The 18249-nt window shown below is 45.4% G+C and overlaps 1 protein-coding gene across 1 annotated transcript; it reads left to right on the plus strand.

Moving 5' to 3' along the window:
* Positions 1-186: 186 nt before the first annotated feature.
* On the plus strand, positions 187-17072 carry lhpp (phospholysine phosphohistidine inorganic pyrophosphate phosphatase). The gene is made up of 7 exons (XM_071907928.2): positions 187-317; positions 666-853; positions 1192-1345; positions 1427-1490; positions 1597-1689; positions 1791-1882; positions 15212-17072. Exons 1-7 carry the CDS (start codon positions 187-189, stop codon positions 15306-15308), a joined length of 819 nt encoding a protein of 272 aa, XP_071764029.2. The 3' UTR covers positions 15309-17072.
* Positions 17073-18249: the final 1177 nt, after the last annotated feature.

Genomic DNA, 18249 nt, shown 5'->3' on the forward strand with positions numbered 1-18249 from the left:
CGTTACGTGAAACAATGTAAACTCAATTAAATGGGTGGTTGAGGCCGATATCAACCGGCAGCACTGGTCTAGTTCATGTCCAAACCATAGACTGTTACATTAATAAACCCGTTATGCATCCATGGTCCAAACGTCCAAACATGTCTCATCATTTTGCGCATGCGCTTTGAGCAAAAATATTTCGTCATGGCCGACACAAGCTGGGCAGATTCTGCAAAGAGTTTGAAAGGTGTCATTTTAGACATGTGTGGCGTTTTATATGACAGCGGAGAGGGCGGCGGGGTTCCCATTCCTGGCTCGGTTGAAGCAGTGAAAAGGTGAGTCGTTAGCGAGTCGTTTAACACTTTGTTATCGATATTACGTCTAGTTGACCTGACTGTCAAAGCTTATAGAGTAAGGTGCATGCCGCTCTGCTTTGTTGACATGGATAATGGCAGTTGTTAGTGTAAGGGTCAAGCCTACGGTAGTTGCAGGTTTGGGCATGTTAGGGCAAGTTTGATAAGGTGTGTGTGTGTGTGTGTGTGTGTGTGTGTGTGTGTGCATGTTTGTTTCGGATTGGACATTTGAACTGCCTGTGAGAATTCTATCTGTATCTCACAGTTTCACCATGTTGGCAGAAACTCACTGACTGCTCCATCCTTTAACCATATTGTGACTCTTTCCAGGCTCAAGGCATCGGACCTACAGCTGCGCTTCTGCACCAATGAGACCCAGGCCACCAGGGAGAAGTTTGTGGCCAAGCTCCAGAGAATGGGCTTTGACATCTCAGTGTCTGAGGTGTTCTCTCCAGCCCCGGCAGCCGTAGCTGTCCTCAAGGAGAGGGGGTTGCGGCCTCACCTGCTGGTCTATGATGGTAGTGCTTCTTGCTGCTGGTAGACTCACATAACAAGAACTTTTGACAATTGTTAGCACCTAAACATGCCCAGATTATCACTGTAGGGGCCCCAGTATGTTCTCTGACCCCACCAAGCATGGCCACAGATCACCATTTGACTCTGTACATTGTGCAGCTACAGTTATACATTTGAATTACAGATGTAAATACATGCAAATGTCAAATGTAAAATATCTGCAAAATTGTCATCCAGATATCCAAAATCTGTATGAGACAGCCATTTTGGATCTAAATATGGTCTCTGCTGTGACACTTTACAGTGTTAGATTGTGAACAGTGTGCTTGCTTTGCTGCAGGACTCGTCCCCGAGTTCGACAGCGTTGACAAGACCAGCCCAAACTGTGTGGTCATAGCAGACGCGGCCGATAATTTCTCCTACCAGAACCTGAACGAGGCCTTCAGGGTGCTTATCGGCCTGGAGAAGCCAGTGCTGTTCTCTCTGGGCAAAGGGTAAGAGGGTGTTCCCTTTGTCTCTCAAGTCAATAATAATTACACCAGACAATTAAACGTTTGTGGCTACTCTCTTCATAGGAGGTACTATAAGGAGACAGATGGTTTGAAACTGGATGTAGGGGTTTACATGAAGGCTCTGGAGGTGGGTGCTTAATTTGCATTGACACATGAATTGAGAATTGATAGCAGCGACTGCGTACAAGTGAATAATTACTGAATAATTATCGTTAATCTTTTGTTCCCTGCAGTATGCCTGCGATGTAGAGGCTGAGGTAATAGGAAAGCCAGCCTCAGTTTTCTTCCAGAGTGTTCTCAATGACATGGGGATTCAACCACATGAGGTACCAAACAATGACATGTATCCAGACTACAGGCTTGTAGCCAGGCTTTAGGGGAGTGTAATGTTTTCGCTCTCTTCCTTTCTCTCCCCCCTCACTTGCAGGCACTGATGATTGGAGATGATCTGGTGAATGATGTGGGTGGGGCCCAACACTGTGGAATGAAAGGCGTGCAAGTCAGGACCGGCAAATACAGGTCAGTGGTGATATTACATACAATTTAAAGTATCACATAAATAAAATAAAATAGGGTTCCTAGTCATGGAATTTGGAAAATGTGTTCTCCAAGCCTGGTAGGGTTATGCAAAATAGTGCATATCCAATTTTTTTGTAAATGGCTTGGCTGTTGTACCTTTTTGAAGGAATAATAGTCCAAATAACAAATCTGCTGTGTGGAAGTGCCAAAGGATAGCTAAGCAAAGCAAGACTTGGAACATTTAAATCAACTATTTAATGAAAACATTCAATATTTCAGTGTAGACACTGACAAATCTTGATCAAGATGAAATAGTGAAAAGTCATTATTATTGAAAATGTGTTGGAAACCAAAGAAAATACACATTTCAACATATACTTAATATGTTTAGAGATATGATCCAAAATATCAAACAACTGGCCAAAAATGCATTTGTACAGATAGATGGCATTTATTCAAAATATATTTTGAGTGGCCAAAGTATATTTTGGATATACTTGCAGATACAATGCGCTCTCAACAGCACATAGGAAGAAAATGTACTAATTCATTTTTTTGCTCATTTTTCTATTGTGTGAAACGTATCTCTAAACATATTCTGAAGTATATGAGAATATTTTTTTTATGTTACATTCCGAGAGAAAACCTATTCAAGTAGTTACCACAAGAGGACGCCCTTACAACATGCTTGTGAATCAAAGTTTCCTCCATAACACACACAGGCTTCCTGTGAACCAACCAGCTCACTCCTCAGTCTACCAGCTTTGTTTATTTGATTGAGAATACACCGAAAATAGCTTTATTCTATCCACATGTTGAATGCCAGTCGCCCACAAGGCCATAGTCACAGAAGGATTTATGGCCCTGACTCTGGAGATTACTGGGGTGCCCTTCTGATGGTGTAACTACAGAAACATATGGTCAATTATTTAGGAAGAAATATGTTCTGCTTATGGCTGGAAGGAAAGAGAACAGGGACTGAGAGTAGGAGGGGACGCTGTTAAGGGAACTATATGTTATATTGCCGTATAATGTATGCTCATGGCCATAAGTGGTGTTTTTATTGGTTTTTCTTTTACGTAATATTGCATATATACTGTTAGCACTAAGTTTTATATGCGCACTTCAGAGATATTTCTGGATCTGGGATGAAATCCTGAAGATTTGTAATTGACACATTGAGTTAGTGTCAGATTATTTGGTGCCAATCTATACTGTGTTGGTCCAGATAATTCCTTTTCATTTTTCCCCACTCAAGCATAGTTCCACTTTCTGTGGAGGACTCTTGCATAATACTGCTGCCATTGGGTTTGGCTGGGAAGCACCCATTAGTCCTACTGTAAATAGTGTACCACCCTGGATGACCTGCTCCATTGCTGCGGGCCGGCATGCAGGTCTGGGTCATGTGACCGGAGAATGCTGAGTAATCCGCCTGAGCATCACTCAGCTCTAATCCTGTCACTGAGAGCACACTAGCCCACTGCATGCTGTAAAACCTATCCACTGTCTATGTGTGTGTGTGTATGACCTGTATGTCCCTGGCGTGTGTGTGTGTGAGAGAAAGAGAGAATATGCGTGTGACCTGTGGTTCTGCATATCAGTCCATGCATTTGGGAGCCAACAGTAAGCTTTGTCTTGGTCAGCAGAAGAGTAGGAGACAGAACTTTGTCCAGTGCAGAATCTCAGTGGACTGAGCAGCGGCCATCTGCTTTCGATGACATCACACTCGCCCCCCCGCTGGCTCAGTTCGGCCCCGGCCTGTCCCAGTGTGCATGGGAAACACCCTGAGCAGCGTCTAAGATGCTCAACTTAACACACAAGATAAACCGGATTAAATCATGTTACTGCTTCCCCATGGGTTTCTGGGAGAAGAGAGCAAGCAGTGGGAGTAGTGGGCTGGATCCCACATAAGAACATATGTGGAATCAATATTGTGTTACATCTAGTGTTGCGTTACAGCTCTGGTGGTCTAGATTTATGGACTGATTGGTGCGTGGAGTTTGTGCGGTGCATACACACACACATAGCATAGGCGCCAGCGCATAAAAAAGTTGCTGCAGAAGTGTTTACTATTACTCAGTTCCATTTTTCAGATAATGTAAAATGATGCTGCGGTGTTTTCATTCAGCAAGCCCTAAGTACTATTGCAGAACCGCATTCAAGGGGTTGAACTTGAATGATGTATTGTAAGTTGTTCCATTTGTGAATGTTTTAGTCCCTTAGGCCTTTAGTGTCTCATCTCATGAAACTTGTTATGGCAACACAAGATTACCAAATTGCACCAAAACAAAGAGCCTTTGATATTAGACGTTGATTACACAAATGTTATGAATCAACGCGTATTACCTGCCTAAATGCTTTGAATAACTGATGCATCGTGTTCATGAGTCAGTCATTACAGATGTTACTTAGTTTTGGATGTGCAGATTTTCGGATTTCTCTGCTATGGATTCACTCTTAAAGCATAGGCTAAGCAATGTTCTCCGTCCAATTTAGATTTGTGGCATCTAAAATGATCTGTTATCTTGATAGACTATGTACATTTCCTGAGAACACGAACGGACATGATGACAGTAACAGTGTCTCTGTGAGCCTGTGAGTGAGGGGGAGACGTGAGATTTAACATTGTTTAGCCAAACAGGCCCAGTGAACCCGGGCTAGCTGAGAGCAGCTATAAACCTCAGTCAGATCTGTGAAAACACAGCTGTTTCCAAGTCAACCAGATGCTGCGCAGGCCTCCAGTTCCCCACAGGCTCGGGGAAAAGACTGCTTCAAATACCCAGGCCCAGTGACAACACAGGAAGGGAGAGAGATACAAATCGCAGACAAATCTAATCATATCAGCCGATATTAAAAGGCTTTTGACTCGCCACAGTGTTAGCAGTAAAACACCACATAAGACATGAAATTCTTTAAGCCTTATTTAGATCTATCAGATGGGAGAGTTGTTTTCACAGTGAGTACGCTCTCACTGGCTCCTCTCTTACCATCTGCACAGCCAACTCTCATTGGAACAAATAAATCTACAGTAGGTAAATCTCCACAAACTTCACTTGGAATGCTTTTCGGCAAATTCACACGTGCTCATGCATTGGACATGGCACTCAAGCTGTTCATTTTTATCATTTGTTTTCATTGACGAGCTGCAGGCTATCTTTCTGTGGGTCGCTCCAGAATGAAAGTGTCAAAGAATATGCCTTGGTTTAATCAGACGGCACATAACGCGTGTTCACATTTTAGATAATGTGATGTAACGTAATTTGATTTTATAGTTATGCTGTTACAGTGAGCGGAAAATGTACAGTGTCTGAGGATGTCAGACCAGGCTAAATGGATGCCTGTTGTCCTAATCATGTAAGAATTCTCAGAGGATTATACACACTAATGCTCCTTGTACTCTCTCATCTAATGCACAGTACATGTGTATGCATGTTATGTTATCGTGATGGATCCAGGAGATTAGAGTCACTTGAGGGCTGGGCCAGGAAAAGTGGCATCAGAGTGCCTACAGATAAAGGCTGTTTAGACACTGTGGAGGCCTTGTAATGGGCGGGTGGAGCTCTATAGCTGATGGAGATTGTTCTGCTTGCAGTCAACTTTCCCTGTTCTAAAATAATGAGCGAACCGAAGCGCACTTCCCTCGGGGGAGCTGGAGAACCCTTTGCTCTTTAATGTAGAACAGGTTTGCGTAAGGGGGCCTACACCAGAAAGAGCTTGGAAATGAGACTGGCAGTTTGGAGCGCCGACTGCTGATGTTAATCAGCGGCATGGGAACAATCTGCCTACCCTCTGCTCCAATCCTCGCTCACCCTTTCAACTGTGGAGCTGTGTGTTGAACGCTTGTCACGGCACCGCACTTCTTTATCTTCGTGGTTAAATTGTTACCAGTGTATGATGCTGGCAGCGCAGTCAAATTACCAGGATGCTGCCCTAGTTCTTTCTGTCCTGGTGCTCACTCGTGTATGCTCTCTTTTTAAATAGTCATCTCCTCCCATGAAAGGTCTGCGAGCTGAGGAGCAACCGGCCCCCTGTTCTTGTCTCTGTCCTCTTATCTTCAAGGAACCGCATTGGCACAGAGCAGGCTAGCTTTGAAGCTTCATGAAAGCAGGTTCACAGCACACTGTCCCTCCATGCACTTTTTGTAAATCAGTTTAATTGCTGTTACTAGCCGAAGGGAATGGTTTCTGAACCGTTTGGTCTTAAATGCTGTCTTCTTCCATGAAAATATATCTCCCTCTGTGAGGATCAAAGAAGGAGTTGAATCTCAAGCTTTTGATTTTAGGATACAGCCTCACTATTGACATTTATATGATTCTGTAGAGGAGAACACTGTGGTGTTTGAGACACCAACACGATATTGATAGGTTTTTTCTTAAGTTCCTGTAATTTTGTTAGGCTTAGCCAGTAAACCTTTCATTGCTGTTATCTCTTGGAGTGAGGGCCAGAGAGTTAGAGGAAGTTCTTGCTGGATTCCTGTTAGACTCTGGCAGAGAGCGCACAGCAAACATTTCCACACAGCAGCAACCATCTTCAAAATGCTTTACTGTGTAAACCTCTCCCTGTGGCCCATGCTTCACTGCTAACGTGAATGTTGGAACGTTGTTTTCCAAGCAGTCCAGGCCAGAAAAAACCTCTCCGGAGGCAACTAGTCCCCGATGGGACAAACTGTGAACTGGCTTGCTGAAACCCCACCCTGGTTCAGGCCCTTTCTGTCTGCAGCCCGCACTCAGGGACGCAACAGGAAGTGACCCTTACTCACGGGTCAGCAGCCATGTGATCACCAAGCAGATTAGCCTTCCTCCAATATCTCTCTGTGGCGTGGCTGGGTCGCGCTGCCTATCTAAGCTCACACAGTTGAGAAAAACAAACATTTACCAGATTACTGTTGCAAAACCAGGCCTGCAGGGACACTGCCACACCAGCTGCAACGACCGGTGATGCATTGATTCGGCGCTGTGTGGGTTTTTTCCCATGACTGTGCTGTGAACTGGCCTGTGTAAGCATGCAGTGTAAAGTGCAGCAGTTAGCACACACCTTGTCACTTTAGCTGCTGCACGCGTGCACAAACACATGCACACACACACATACACTAACATCAGTTAGAACACACAGCTCTCACCAGATGGTCGGTATGCAAATACCCCACCATCGCTGTAACTGCTATTCATGCAATCAGAGAGTCGTCAGAATCAGCGGGCCTGTGCGACGGATGTGAAATGAAAGATACATACAAGCCAAAAGGATGTGGTTTGATGGCGTATTGAAGACCACTTATGCGACCTATTAAGTCGTCTTTAAAGTTAACAGTCAGTGGGACTGGATAGTGCAGTGCATTTCTCAAAAATGCTAAGAGTAATGTAACCCACCTCCAGCAGCCCAGACTGGGTTGAGTGGGTGAGTGACATGCTGTGTATGCAGCCTGTGATAAGTGGGGATATCCTGAGCAGATTTCCACTGTTCCCTGTAATGAAGCCATGCAAATAACGCCATACGCTATCAGTATAGCGCATAGGAGGAAGGACAGCTCATTAGGAAAGCAAATGTCCCATCCAACTGAGCAAATAGATTCGAAGGGAGGCGACGGACAACTCCCTCAGTGAAAGGCTCTCAGCTTAACATAATGTCATGTTGGTCTTGATTTGTGTAATAAATCTTTAATTGCTGCCACAATATTGTGTCAAAGCAGAATACTTTTCGCAGGTTTAATTATTTTCTCATTGCTCAAGTCACCACAGGCCCTATTCCCTGCTTCTGAAAGCTACACACAAACCATTTGCTTGGACTAGCGTGCCATTATATCGAGATGTGTATACAATTTTGCCCCCAGGAGTAGTTGCTTCACGGAAGAGAGTGAGCATTTCTCTGCATTATCTATCTCTGTGTGTGGGGAAAGGTGATGCTCTCCCTTTCTGTCACAAACAACCTATCAGTATATCGCCGTTCTTCTGAACCAAACAGACACCGGTTGGCGTGAACGCACCGCTGTAGTGTTAGGTTTATGGATTGGCTTTGTCCTTTGGAGATCTGTGACACTGAACCTTGACAGGGCGGCCATGTATTCTGTGCATGCTCTGTTGGCTGTGGTTGTAGCTTAATCTCCTTTACAAGCCGAGCGCTGCCCCTGGGATGGCTCTCGGTACATACTGTATTTCAGCCTAGCTTATCTTTCAGCCTTCCACCGGTGTCCTGTAGCCCCAGTCCCTATGATAATATACACGGTTTCAGGTGTGTGCCCGTCAGACAGGGAGTGATAGTCTGGAATGTATTTGACGCACTGGTGTTTCAAGGCCTTGTTTTGTAACTATTTATGACCCAGACAATTATGAAATCCCTTTCTGTTGTGATTATGGCTTTCGCTGTCTTGTTGGAGCGCACTCCTGTCGAACTGGATTTCATTTGCGGTTACGCCTGCGCAGGTTAGGCCCGACTGAGATATTAAAAAGTGTTTTAGGGAGAAGCTCTTTTCAGTTCCAAGCACTTGCTCGCAGTTTCAGCGTGTGCTTTACTTCGTCTTGACCTTTTCTGAAATGCTTCTCTCTGGGCATGTTATAGTGTGTAGTACAAGAGCGCAGTCCCACGCCCTGTCCTGTTAACCACTGTTGACACATTAGTTTTGTCTGTGTGGGAAGGAAGCAAAGTTATCTCATTTCACTCTGTTTTCTCCCTCGGCTGCTGTGGCCGTGGGCTGCAGCCTGCCTGTAAGCCCGACAGCTATTTCTGAATGTGTCAGTGAGGTCTGCCTGCCCCGGCTTCACCCCAGAGACCTTTCACACCAGGCCAGGGAACCGTGCAATGTCCGAAATATGGCCTTTGAACTGAAACAGGAACCACAGGCAGCCTCTTTTGTTTCCAATTCCTCCCGGAGCATCAGAAGAACCCAAAATAAGAGCATTGTGACCAAGCTGGGTTTTGTTAGTGCTGCAGCAAACAGACAGACTGAGTAAACAGACAGTCTGGTATGTCACTGTCCCCAAGGCAGAGGGCTGCAGCTTCAGGGCAGTAGAGGGATGCCACAAGCCTCACTGCATTGCTTTTTATCCATCCAATTCATCCGTCTTTCATCCAAACAGTCTCTCCATCCATCATCCATCTTTTCACCTGCCTCATCTCTCTCTTGCATCACCCCTCTGTTCGGTCCTGTCCACCGATCTCTGACCATCCTCTCACCGTTCTCACCATCTCCTTTTGTCAGTCAACAGCTGGGTCTAGGCAGGATATTTGAATAGTCAAGGGAAATGCATGTCGCATAAGGCTTTTATTTCCACTTCTGGATTTTCCTCGTTTTTACCAGATGAAAGCTGGGTTTTGTTGGTTGGATCTCTCTCTCTCTCTGTCTCTCCTTGAGTTTGCTCTCGGCCTATATGCGCCCACATTATCACTTTGGTTCCAGAGGAGAGTATGTCCTTGGTTTAACATCTCTGTGTGTTGTAGCGCCTCAAGGCTGCAGCAATTGAAGTCCTGGCAAAAATGAGTAGACTTTCAAATGTGTTTGTGAGAAGAGGAGACAAGGTTCATTTCCTCCTGTCTGATGTCATATGTGCTACAGCTAGTCCAGATGTCTGCTCATGAGATAAAGCAATTAGCCTCATTCTTCACCATGAACATATAGGCTAGAGATAACATTGAGAGTGGTGGTCAAGGGCATCATTGATCCCATCTCCATACAGTCCCGCTAATTAACTTACATACAATCTCATCTGTGTTTTCATGCCGTAGCCATGGATCGGAATCGGCAGCTTTGTGCTGAATATAAACACAATCAATTCTGGGAATGACTCCCTCATCCAGCCAGCGCTCTATTATCAGCTTCAGACCCAACACCGCCTTCTCTTTATTTCCTCAGTCTCTCTCTCTCTCTTCCTACATTCATATTTTTATATTTTAGGCCTTCAAAATGTTGTCTAGTTTACTAATAATAAGCAAGGGACAACAAAGTTAAGAACTTAAGTAGTAAATAGACTAGTTCTTCCCTCTGTGTCGGCAGTATCATTCTATTTTTCTTTCTAGCTGTGTCTTGAACCTTCAATTTGCATCAGATGTAACTGTGATCAAACCTAACTTCTGATAACAACGTGACGCTGACCCAGCACAGATCGGAGATGGATGTGGCATTAACTGCGCGGAGAGGTTAAAGAGCTTGACGAGGCTCCTCTGGGTGCCCCGAGCCTGGCCTGCCATCCCTCACCACCGCGGGGTGACAGCTTCCCCCCGCCTGCAGGCTCCTCTAAAGCCTGCCGTGTGTTATAAGTCAATGAGATATTAATAATTAACGGGAGCTTTTTTTCACAGTGAGACCAGACTCCCACGGCGAGACAAAGGAGCAGCGCGGGCCTGCGCCACCGAGCCCCTCCGACGGTACTTTTCCACCCCTGAGAGAGAAAGAGAAAGAAAGAGAGCGAGTCAGAGGGGTAGAGGAAGAGAAACGGAGAGCTAAAGCCCACAGATGGCAGGCTGAAACGTAGCACTGCCTCTTAAATACATGAACACAGGCCCTTAGCCGTTTCAATAGGGATCCAATCCCTCCTGCAATTACCAATAGGCAGGCTGCTTGGCTGGGGGGCTGGGGGGACTTGGGCCCTTGCCTGGTTTCTGCTGGAGCCTTTTCTTTTCTAATGGTGTGTGTGTATGTGTGTGTGTGTGTGTGTGTGTGTGAGCTTGGTTGCACGTGCATTTGTGTGCAAAATGTTCAGATGTGCACTCTCTGCAGGAGGTGGGTGATTCAGCATTCCCTTAGCACTAACTTCTCTACAAACAAAACTCATATGCTCACACACACACTCAGCAGTTCTTCAGCAGCTCTGCTAATAACATGCTGATGAAAAGAGAGTGGTTTGATCTGGGTCACACGGGGCCCTGCATATAGAGGAGCGCAACACAGAGAGGACAGCCGTAAAAAAAAAAAAATAATGACACGAGTTTCAGTTCTGTGGGGATTTTGTCTTCTGAGAATAAACTGAGGAATAGTCGGTGTTAAGTGCAACTGTGCAATGTCTCGGAGAGGAAGAAAGCACGCTTAGGTTTTACCTCCTGTTCGTTCAACCTCGGATGTGTTTGTGGTCGGGAAGGACAGAAAGTTTCCAGTAGGTGGTTTTGATAGTTCAGCGTGCTCTCTCTCTCCCTCTCCCTCTCTCTCTCTCTCTCTCTCTCTCTCTCTCTCTCTCTCTCTCTCTCTCTGTGTCTCTCTCTCTGTCACACACACACACACACACACACGCACCACTCAGGCTCACAAGAGATTTTCAGAGAGAGCTACGGGATGGAAAAAGCGAGTGGTTCTATTTACTGCTGCTACCGGGGAATCCCCCTTTGTGTCCTCCTCGATTGGAAAGAACCGTTATCTGTCTAATGTGTGAAAACCGTAGCGCAGCTGTTTGCCGGGCATGACTCAACATTATATAGCCTTTGTACAGTAAAGCCATAACGGTTACCGCATGGGTGCAAACTCGCTAGAGGCTACGCAGGGCTCCAGCTTCGCATCTGCTGTTGTTGTTGCCATAACATGCATCTAATCCACACTAATATGGTGGTTCCTCTAGTTCAATTGGGCTGTTTTGCTCAAGAGGCTGCAGCTGCTGTAATATTTTACGGGTGTTATTGCTGTGTTGTATGGGTTCTATTAATATCAGGCAGAGAGAGACAGAGAGGGAAAGAGAGAAGAAGAGGATAATGATAAAACCAGTCTGGAACATCTTAACTGGCCGGGGTCGTCCTCTCTCTCTCCGAGGATCCTGATACACCATCAATCTCTCCCGTGGCTTTTTATTTACAACAGAGAAGTCAAACTGTGATCACATTCTCACCCTCGAGGCCAAGACTCCTGCGCCGGCACGGAGGAGGAGGAGGAGCAAACACACACGCAGTTCCACACCTCCTCTCCCCCGCAGGCAGGGAGAGAAAGCTTTGTCTCGTGTTAGTTCGTATCTGGTGTCACCCACAAGGCTCGGCCGAACATAAAGGGCCGTGGCCGCGTTCGCCTTCCCCCGTGTTATGGTTATACAGTCTGCTCGGTGCCCATTGGACTCTATCTCACGCTTCATGCCAAAGTTCACCCATGCGTGTGAGAAAAGGCGGTGTTTTGGCTAAACGTGCCTTCACTGGCCTGGTATGAAAAACACACTTCTACGACACATACTGGGTTGAGTGTTTTTCCGTCTCTCCCTGGCAGGCGGACTCTTTTCCTTTCAGCATCGTGGTCCTCATAAATGTGATTCCCCACTGCAAAGCCAGGATACCGCACAGACTAGGAAAGACATATTATAGATCTTACATTTTTACATAGATCTTACATCATCATTATATGATATACGAAGCAATGTTTTGGGTCAACACTTTCAGCAACAGGCATTCAAAGTGAGACACGGGGTCAAAAGTCTATTCAAATGTTTCCTGAAAACAAGGTGTTGCGATGTGTGCCAAGCCAGCTCCCGCATAACGGACTGTGTTGCCAATCAAATTTACCTAAAAGTGTATTGTATTGCTGACTGAGGTTGAACTGTTTTCTTATCATCCGGCATCCGGCCCCCTCATGACATGCTTTATCTGTAGTCCCATCACACCTGTGGTGTGTCAAGTAAACAGCATACTCAGCAAAGGTGAAAAGGTCGAGGGAACTGTAAGTTGCGTTACAGTTTTGCTTCCTTCTGTGTGTCTGTCTGTGTTTATATGTGTGTGTGAGCACGTGTGCATCTTTGTGTGTGTGTGTGTGTGTGTGTGTGTTAAGCATTAACAGATAACCCAAGTGAAGGCTGTCAGGCCTTTCACCCTGCGGTCAGCTACCTTGACAATGGACTGAATATATCACTTACTGAGGAAAACAAAGGAGGAGCTGCCCTGAAGTCATACTATTGAATACCACCGCCCCCCTTCTTTCTGTCCCACACCACACGTCTCTCTCTCTCTCTTTCTCTCCCCCTCTCTCTCTCGGTCTCTCTCTCTATCTCCCAGCTGACTAGCACACACAAACACATTGACTGTATGGGCCGTTCCTATTCACTTTCGTTCAAAGGAGGTACAGTCTGCCCTCATAAAAATGCATGCCAACGTTTTATAGAGCCGTGTATCACAGTATATATCTACCCATATGACACTCCCTAAGCCACTATAATCTAACCCTTGCCTTAGCAGTATATACATCACACCCACTTACCCAAGGCCAGTTGGCACGACTGTTAAATCCACTGTCATATCGTAGCCTTTGTAGGGGATTAGGGGCGTATGTAGCACACTGCATAATGATCAAGATGATTTGTTGGGTGATAGTCTTGTTCCAGAAATAACAACCAGATAGAGCAGGAATTTCTGATTTGTGATTGTTTGGGATGAGAAGGCTTTAGTGGTAGTGTCTCATCCTATGAAAGCCAACCCATGATTAACAGCCATACATATAACCTAAAGGACGGACGCCTCAACAGAAACCAAGTCCATTCAAAATTCCATATTGCTTCCCCAGTCCTTTGCCCACACCCCCCTAAAACCCATGATCATTTACTGATAACTTTCTGGTAAAGTTGTGAGGTCTTTCAACATGGTGGCAGCTGTGTTGAACTAAATTCTTGGCTGCTTCTCACCTTACCTCATAGTTGACTTCATCCCTGCGTGTAGACAGCGAGCCTGTGTTGTGTCAGTCAGGCTTGGGGACCGAGCCTATCTGTTCACGTGTATTGATATTGCATTGACCTGGAGGACCTGCCGTGAGCCACAGAACATTACCTCATCAGTAACACTAGCTGCATTGTGCTGAATTTTGCATGGTCACATTGACCTGGTTACTCCTTCATTATTCATGGCAATGGGAGGAAAGCGGCAAAATGAATACACATACACACACACACACGCACAGGCATGCATGCATATCTAAAGGAAGAGGCCATGGCAGATTTAGAGGAGCATCAGGTCGGAGAGAGAGGGAGACGGTGTGGTTGACGCTCTTGGCTTTGCTGCTTGAAACACAATAGCCATCTGACCATCTTGCGTGTGTGTGTGTGTGTGTGTGTGTGTGTGTGTGTGAACTCAATCAGTCCCCGGGTAGAAAAGGGTGCGGGAGTAATCCAGCACAGGAGACATAACACCCTGACCATTAGCGGAGCAGCTCACATAACCTCAACGCTGGTGGCTGACAGACATGCGTAAACACATGGCACAGCTCCTCCATATTCACCAGCGCCTCAGTATTCAGCACCTCGCCGCCTCTCTTCATCCCCCTGCCTTTTCTCTCCCTCTCTACACTCGGGCAGCTCACAAATATTTGCCGTGGCCCATGCAGGCTCTCAGAGGGCAGGATTAATGGTGCTGTGTGCCGCACGCCCAGGGCCAGACAAAGCCTCCCCATCTGGAGCTCCTGTGTCTCGGAGAGGCCCTGCTCACGGCCCGTGACTGGGGAACAGAGGCAGCACACAGGGCCCGGTCGGGGGGGATCTATAGGCGCCACTTCATAAATGGGCAGGAGACCTGGGCAGTCCTGCAGATGAATGGAGTGGGCGTCTCCATCTTTTGATCTGATTGGGGGGAAGAGGGTCCTGCATGCTGGCCTGGGCCTGGTGCCGTGCCAAATGGATCACATTTCCCCTACCAGCTGATTAAACAGCCGTATCTGCATCCATCACTGGGGCCTGGGCCAAACAATGGCAGCAGCCAGGGGGAGATAGGCACTGCCGCCTGATGCCTGTAACAGCTTTTCCACTATGTGGGAAACCAGGCTGAAACCAGATTGTTTTTAGCCTAGTTCACAAAAGTATTCTCGTTTTTAGTTCTATTTTTAGTATCACTATTTTTGGAATTAGCAATTCTCATTTAAGTTCCCAGTTGGTCTGTTTCAGTTGCCTACAGACATATTAGAAAACACTGGAACAGTGTGTGACAGGGTGGGCGATAGAGACAGAAAACAGATGCACCGCACTGCAGGAGCTATTTGGCAGGCAGCTGCACAGACACCTCTTAAGTGAGGAGATGTCAACAGTGAAAAAATTTACATTGGAAAGCCATAACAGTTTTAGTGCATTGCTCACTCTTTGTTGATCTGAAGTGAGCTCTTATAATCATTCTGAGTGAACGTATTTAGACCCCATTCATTTGTAGGACATATCCCATAAGCTAACAAGCCATTCTGTAGTGCAATTCTGTTCAATTCTGTTCCATCTTGTCTTATCCTGATCCATCTTACACTGTCCCATCCTGATCCATTCTGATGGTTTCTGTCTTCAGTATTGTTAATGTGTCTGATTGCATCAGGCTGTTTTGCCTCCTTGTCTACTGCCTTGTGTGGCTGCTGTTTGTTCCCATTTGTTCCTATGTGACTCGTCCTAAAGCATGCCCGTGCTTCTCCTCCTGCAGGCCCAGTGATGAGAGGCACCCAACGGTGACGGCCGATGGCACTGTAGACAACCTGGCCCAGGCTGTGGACATGATCCTGAGTCAGAGGGGACACTGAGTGCAAGGCAGCGGAGTCCGGAGCCACACCACACTGGAGCCCCTCGTCCTCAACACTCACTCCGTCCCCCTTTCCCCCTACGTCCTCGACACTGGGAGGCCGAGTGGGACCCAGTGACATAGACTTGGGCCCAATAGTATTTGCAAATAGTTCTTAGCATTTGTTTAAACCTAATTGCAGTGCCAGATGGGTAGGGTGAACTGTCTCAGGACAATTCAGGTAACTTGTCAATTGCAGAGCAGTATCCTAAAATGAGTTTTACAGTTCTGTAATTGTCAAAACTGGCACTTATTGTATTGTCCATATGGAAAACCCCACCCATCTAGAAACAGATTATAAAAAGCATAAACTTATTTTTTTGCAAAATACTAATACCCAGGTCTAGACATAGAGCCATTTGAGAAAGGTAGAAGAAATAGTCCTGAACACTGTAGAGCTGTACTCTGCATTTGTCAGTAGATGATTGGCATAGATAAAATACCTCATGTTTACTTAATGTGCCTATAACCGGTTGACTGACAGTCAGAAGGGAAAAGTAATAATGTGTGTTTGGAGTCCCTCCTTAATTGTCACTCAGTCAGCTCCTTGCTGAGCTACTGTATATGAAAAGACAATCATCTTTCTTCTCAATCATCGTCTCTTTGAAGTCAAACTAAAATGTAGCTGTAGAGCATTGTGAACCTATACTAAATGTCAATGTCAATGTCACAGCCTATTATATGTATGTCAAATCATCACTCACTCCCTTCACACAAATCATCACAACCTTAATAAATGTAGTGGAGAGAGTCCTTAGTGTATTTGACTTTGAGTACCATGAAGAGTATTGAAATAAAGGAGAACAATGCAATTTTGAGCTGTTAAAAATATTTCTCTCCTCATTGTTTTGATTTGTTTTGCCAAATCTTTGTTGGAGCCATTGTCACAGAACGTTTTTACAAGAGCTCAAGGTCTCAACGTGCTAAGGGAAAATATAGCCTTGGCCCTGATTTTTAGTGGAATTCATATCAGAGCAGCTTTTGTTTTACAAAAACAGATCGCTGGGAATGGGAAATGAGTGGGGCTGAGAGACGATAAAGGCAGAACCCAGCAGAGTGTGATGATTTATGCCGGTCCTTGAGCTCACGTTTCCCACTTGGAAAACAAAGACAAAATGAGCTCTCTGTCATCAGACTGTAGCATCGCAAATCTGCAACTGCTTCCCTTTATCTGCTCCACTGTAAGCTTCAGACCGGGATTGTCATATAATTGTTATATTACTAATTGTTAATTTAATTGTTACTAATTATAGGCAAGTGTAATGCATTCACAATATCCCCAGTGAAGTTGAATCAAATAATGAAGGGGGGGAAAAAATTGGTTGTTGGGCTCCAGTCCACGCCAGTTGGGTCGTTGAGGCCTCTGGAACTGGGGCAGAAAACAAATGATTCTCCATCGGTGCCCCCAAGGTTTCAGCGCACCAAATAGATTCATCAAGAACAAAAGAACATTGCCAAGTGATTTATTGAGGTCTTTCTGGTTCACTTCACCATTTGCTGGCACAAGCATGAATGTTATTGGGCAATTAAAGGTAATGAAATGCTACAAAGTATTATGAAACTCCGTCTGAGCCGGGCCCGGTCGTAACCTTAGAGCACCACTCCTATTTCTGATTGGGAAATAAATATTAATGTACACGGCAAAGTACTAGCAGCTGTTCATCACAGTGGTACCCAGTATTCTAACAGATTACACATTGTTTGACCCAGTGTTGTGTCCATTATGTTGTTGTAAGATATTAAACATGTGGTTGACTGGTCTTAAATGAATTCACTTGGCTAAATCAGAACTTTTCATGTTTTTTTCCAGTTTATGTGAGGACACCAATGCTGAGTGATGCAGGCCACAGTTTTCAGCACTAGGTGCACATTCAGCAGGTCCATCATCACTGGGTGTCTGACACACACATCCACCCATTTCACACAAGCAAAGTTACAAACTGGGGCCAGTCTACCTCTGGAGGCCCTTCATGACAGGTAAACAGTGATCTATTCCTCCTTGAGTGCAGCAAATTGATTACTTCACTGTGACAGTAGACTGAAGGCAAGATTACCTTTCACATAACAGAGATGACCTCATTTTGGCGGACATGTCTGGGCATGTATGACCTCACTGCTACTGGCCAGTATTGACAGCCTTCACACTGGGTCCAGTCCTCGGCTGACCGTAGCCCTTGTTCTTGCTCTGGTGATTCTCCTGCTGGGAGTTTGTGACCTTTGTACTTCATTTTTTCGCATCAGAATTTTGTTGAGCGTTGTTTACTCACTATTATATGACCGCAGTTAACCTCACTGTTGACATGCATATCCTCCTCTAAGTGCGCACAGTTCTATTTAGTGTTACTCAGGGGGGGGTAGCTTTTCTTTTATCTGCAAATTTAAACAAAAGTCTGTATTCAGATACAATGCAGTAGTTGGGAACTCCTGTATCTGACCATATATAATTTCTCAGCTTCACGATCCAATATTGGCATTCACGTCAGAAATGTCATTCTCAATAAGTGGAATTGAGTAGGGGCACACTTCAGCAAGATGTTTATCTTTAAATATCTGCTGCTGTAATCATAGCATAACACGAGTATGACTCTCTCTGTCTGTGAGAGTATCCCCACCCTTGCTTTCCTCTTCTCCCCTCTCCAACCTCAGGTCATTAAGCTGATGATCTCATTTCCATTTTATGCTGATTGACACCTCGGGGACACGGAGCCCGTAGCGTGTCTCTCAGGAGGAACAGGAGAATGTGGCTCTGTGTTAAATGTGTCCTGCCTAATCTCCAGCATCTAGCCCTAACACTCTCCTGGGGCCTCATTTATAACAGTTGTGATTTATGTGGAAAAGATGTCAATGCTAAAATCCAATATCCAAATTCTAAAATTTTTGCGATATATCCAAAACTAAACTTA

The sequence above is a fragment of the Centroberyx gerrardi genome, chromosome 20 (assembly GCF_048128805.1).
Source record: "Centroberyx gerrardi isolate f3 chromosome 20, fCenGer3.hap1.cur.20231027, whole genome shotgun sequence".
NCBI classification, from domain to species: domain Eukaryota; kingdom Metazoa; phylum Chordata; class Actinopteri; order Beryciformes; family Berycidae; genus Centroberyx; species Centroberyx gerrardi.

Coding starts and splice junctions, on each gene's coding strand:
- lhpp (XM_071907928.2), top strand. CDS start 187: ATGGCCGACACAAGCTGGGCAGATTCTGCAAAGAGTTTGAAAGGTGTC. Junction 1,491..1,596: donor TTTACATGAAGGCTCTGGAG/GTGGGTGCTTAA, acceptor TGTTCCCTGCAG/TATGCCTGCGATGTAGAGGC. Junction 1,883..15,211: donor GTCAGGACCGGCAAATACAG/GTCAGTGGTGAT, acceptor CTCCTCCTGCAG/GCCCAGTGATGAGAGGCACC.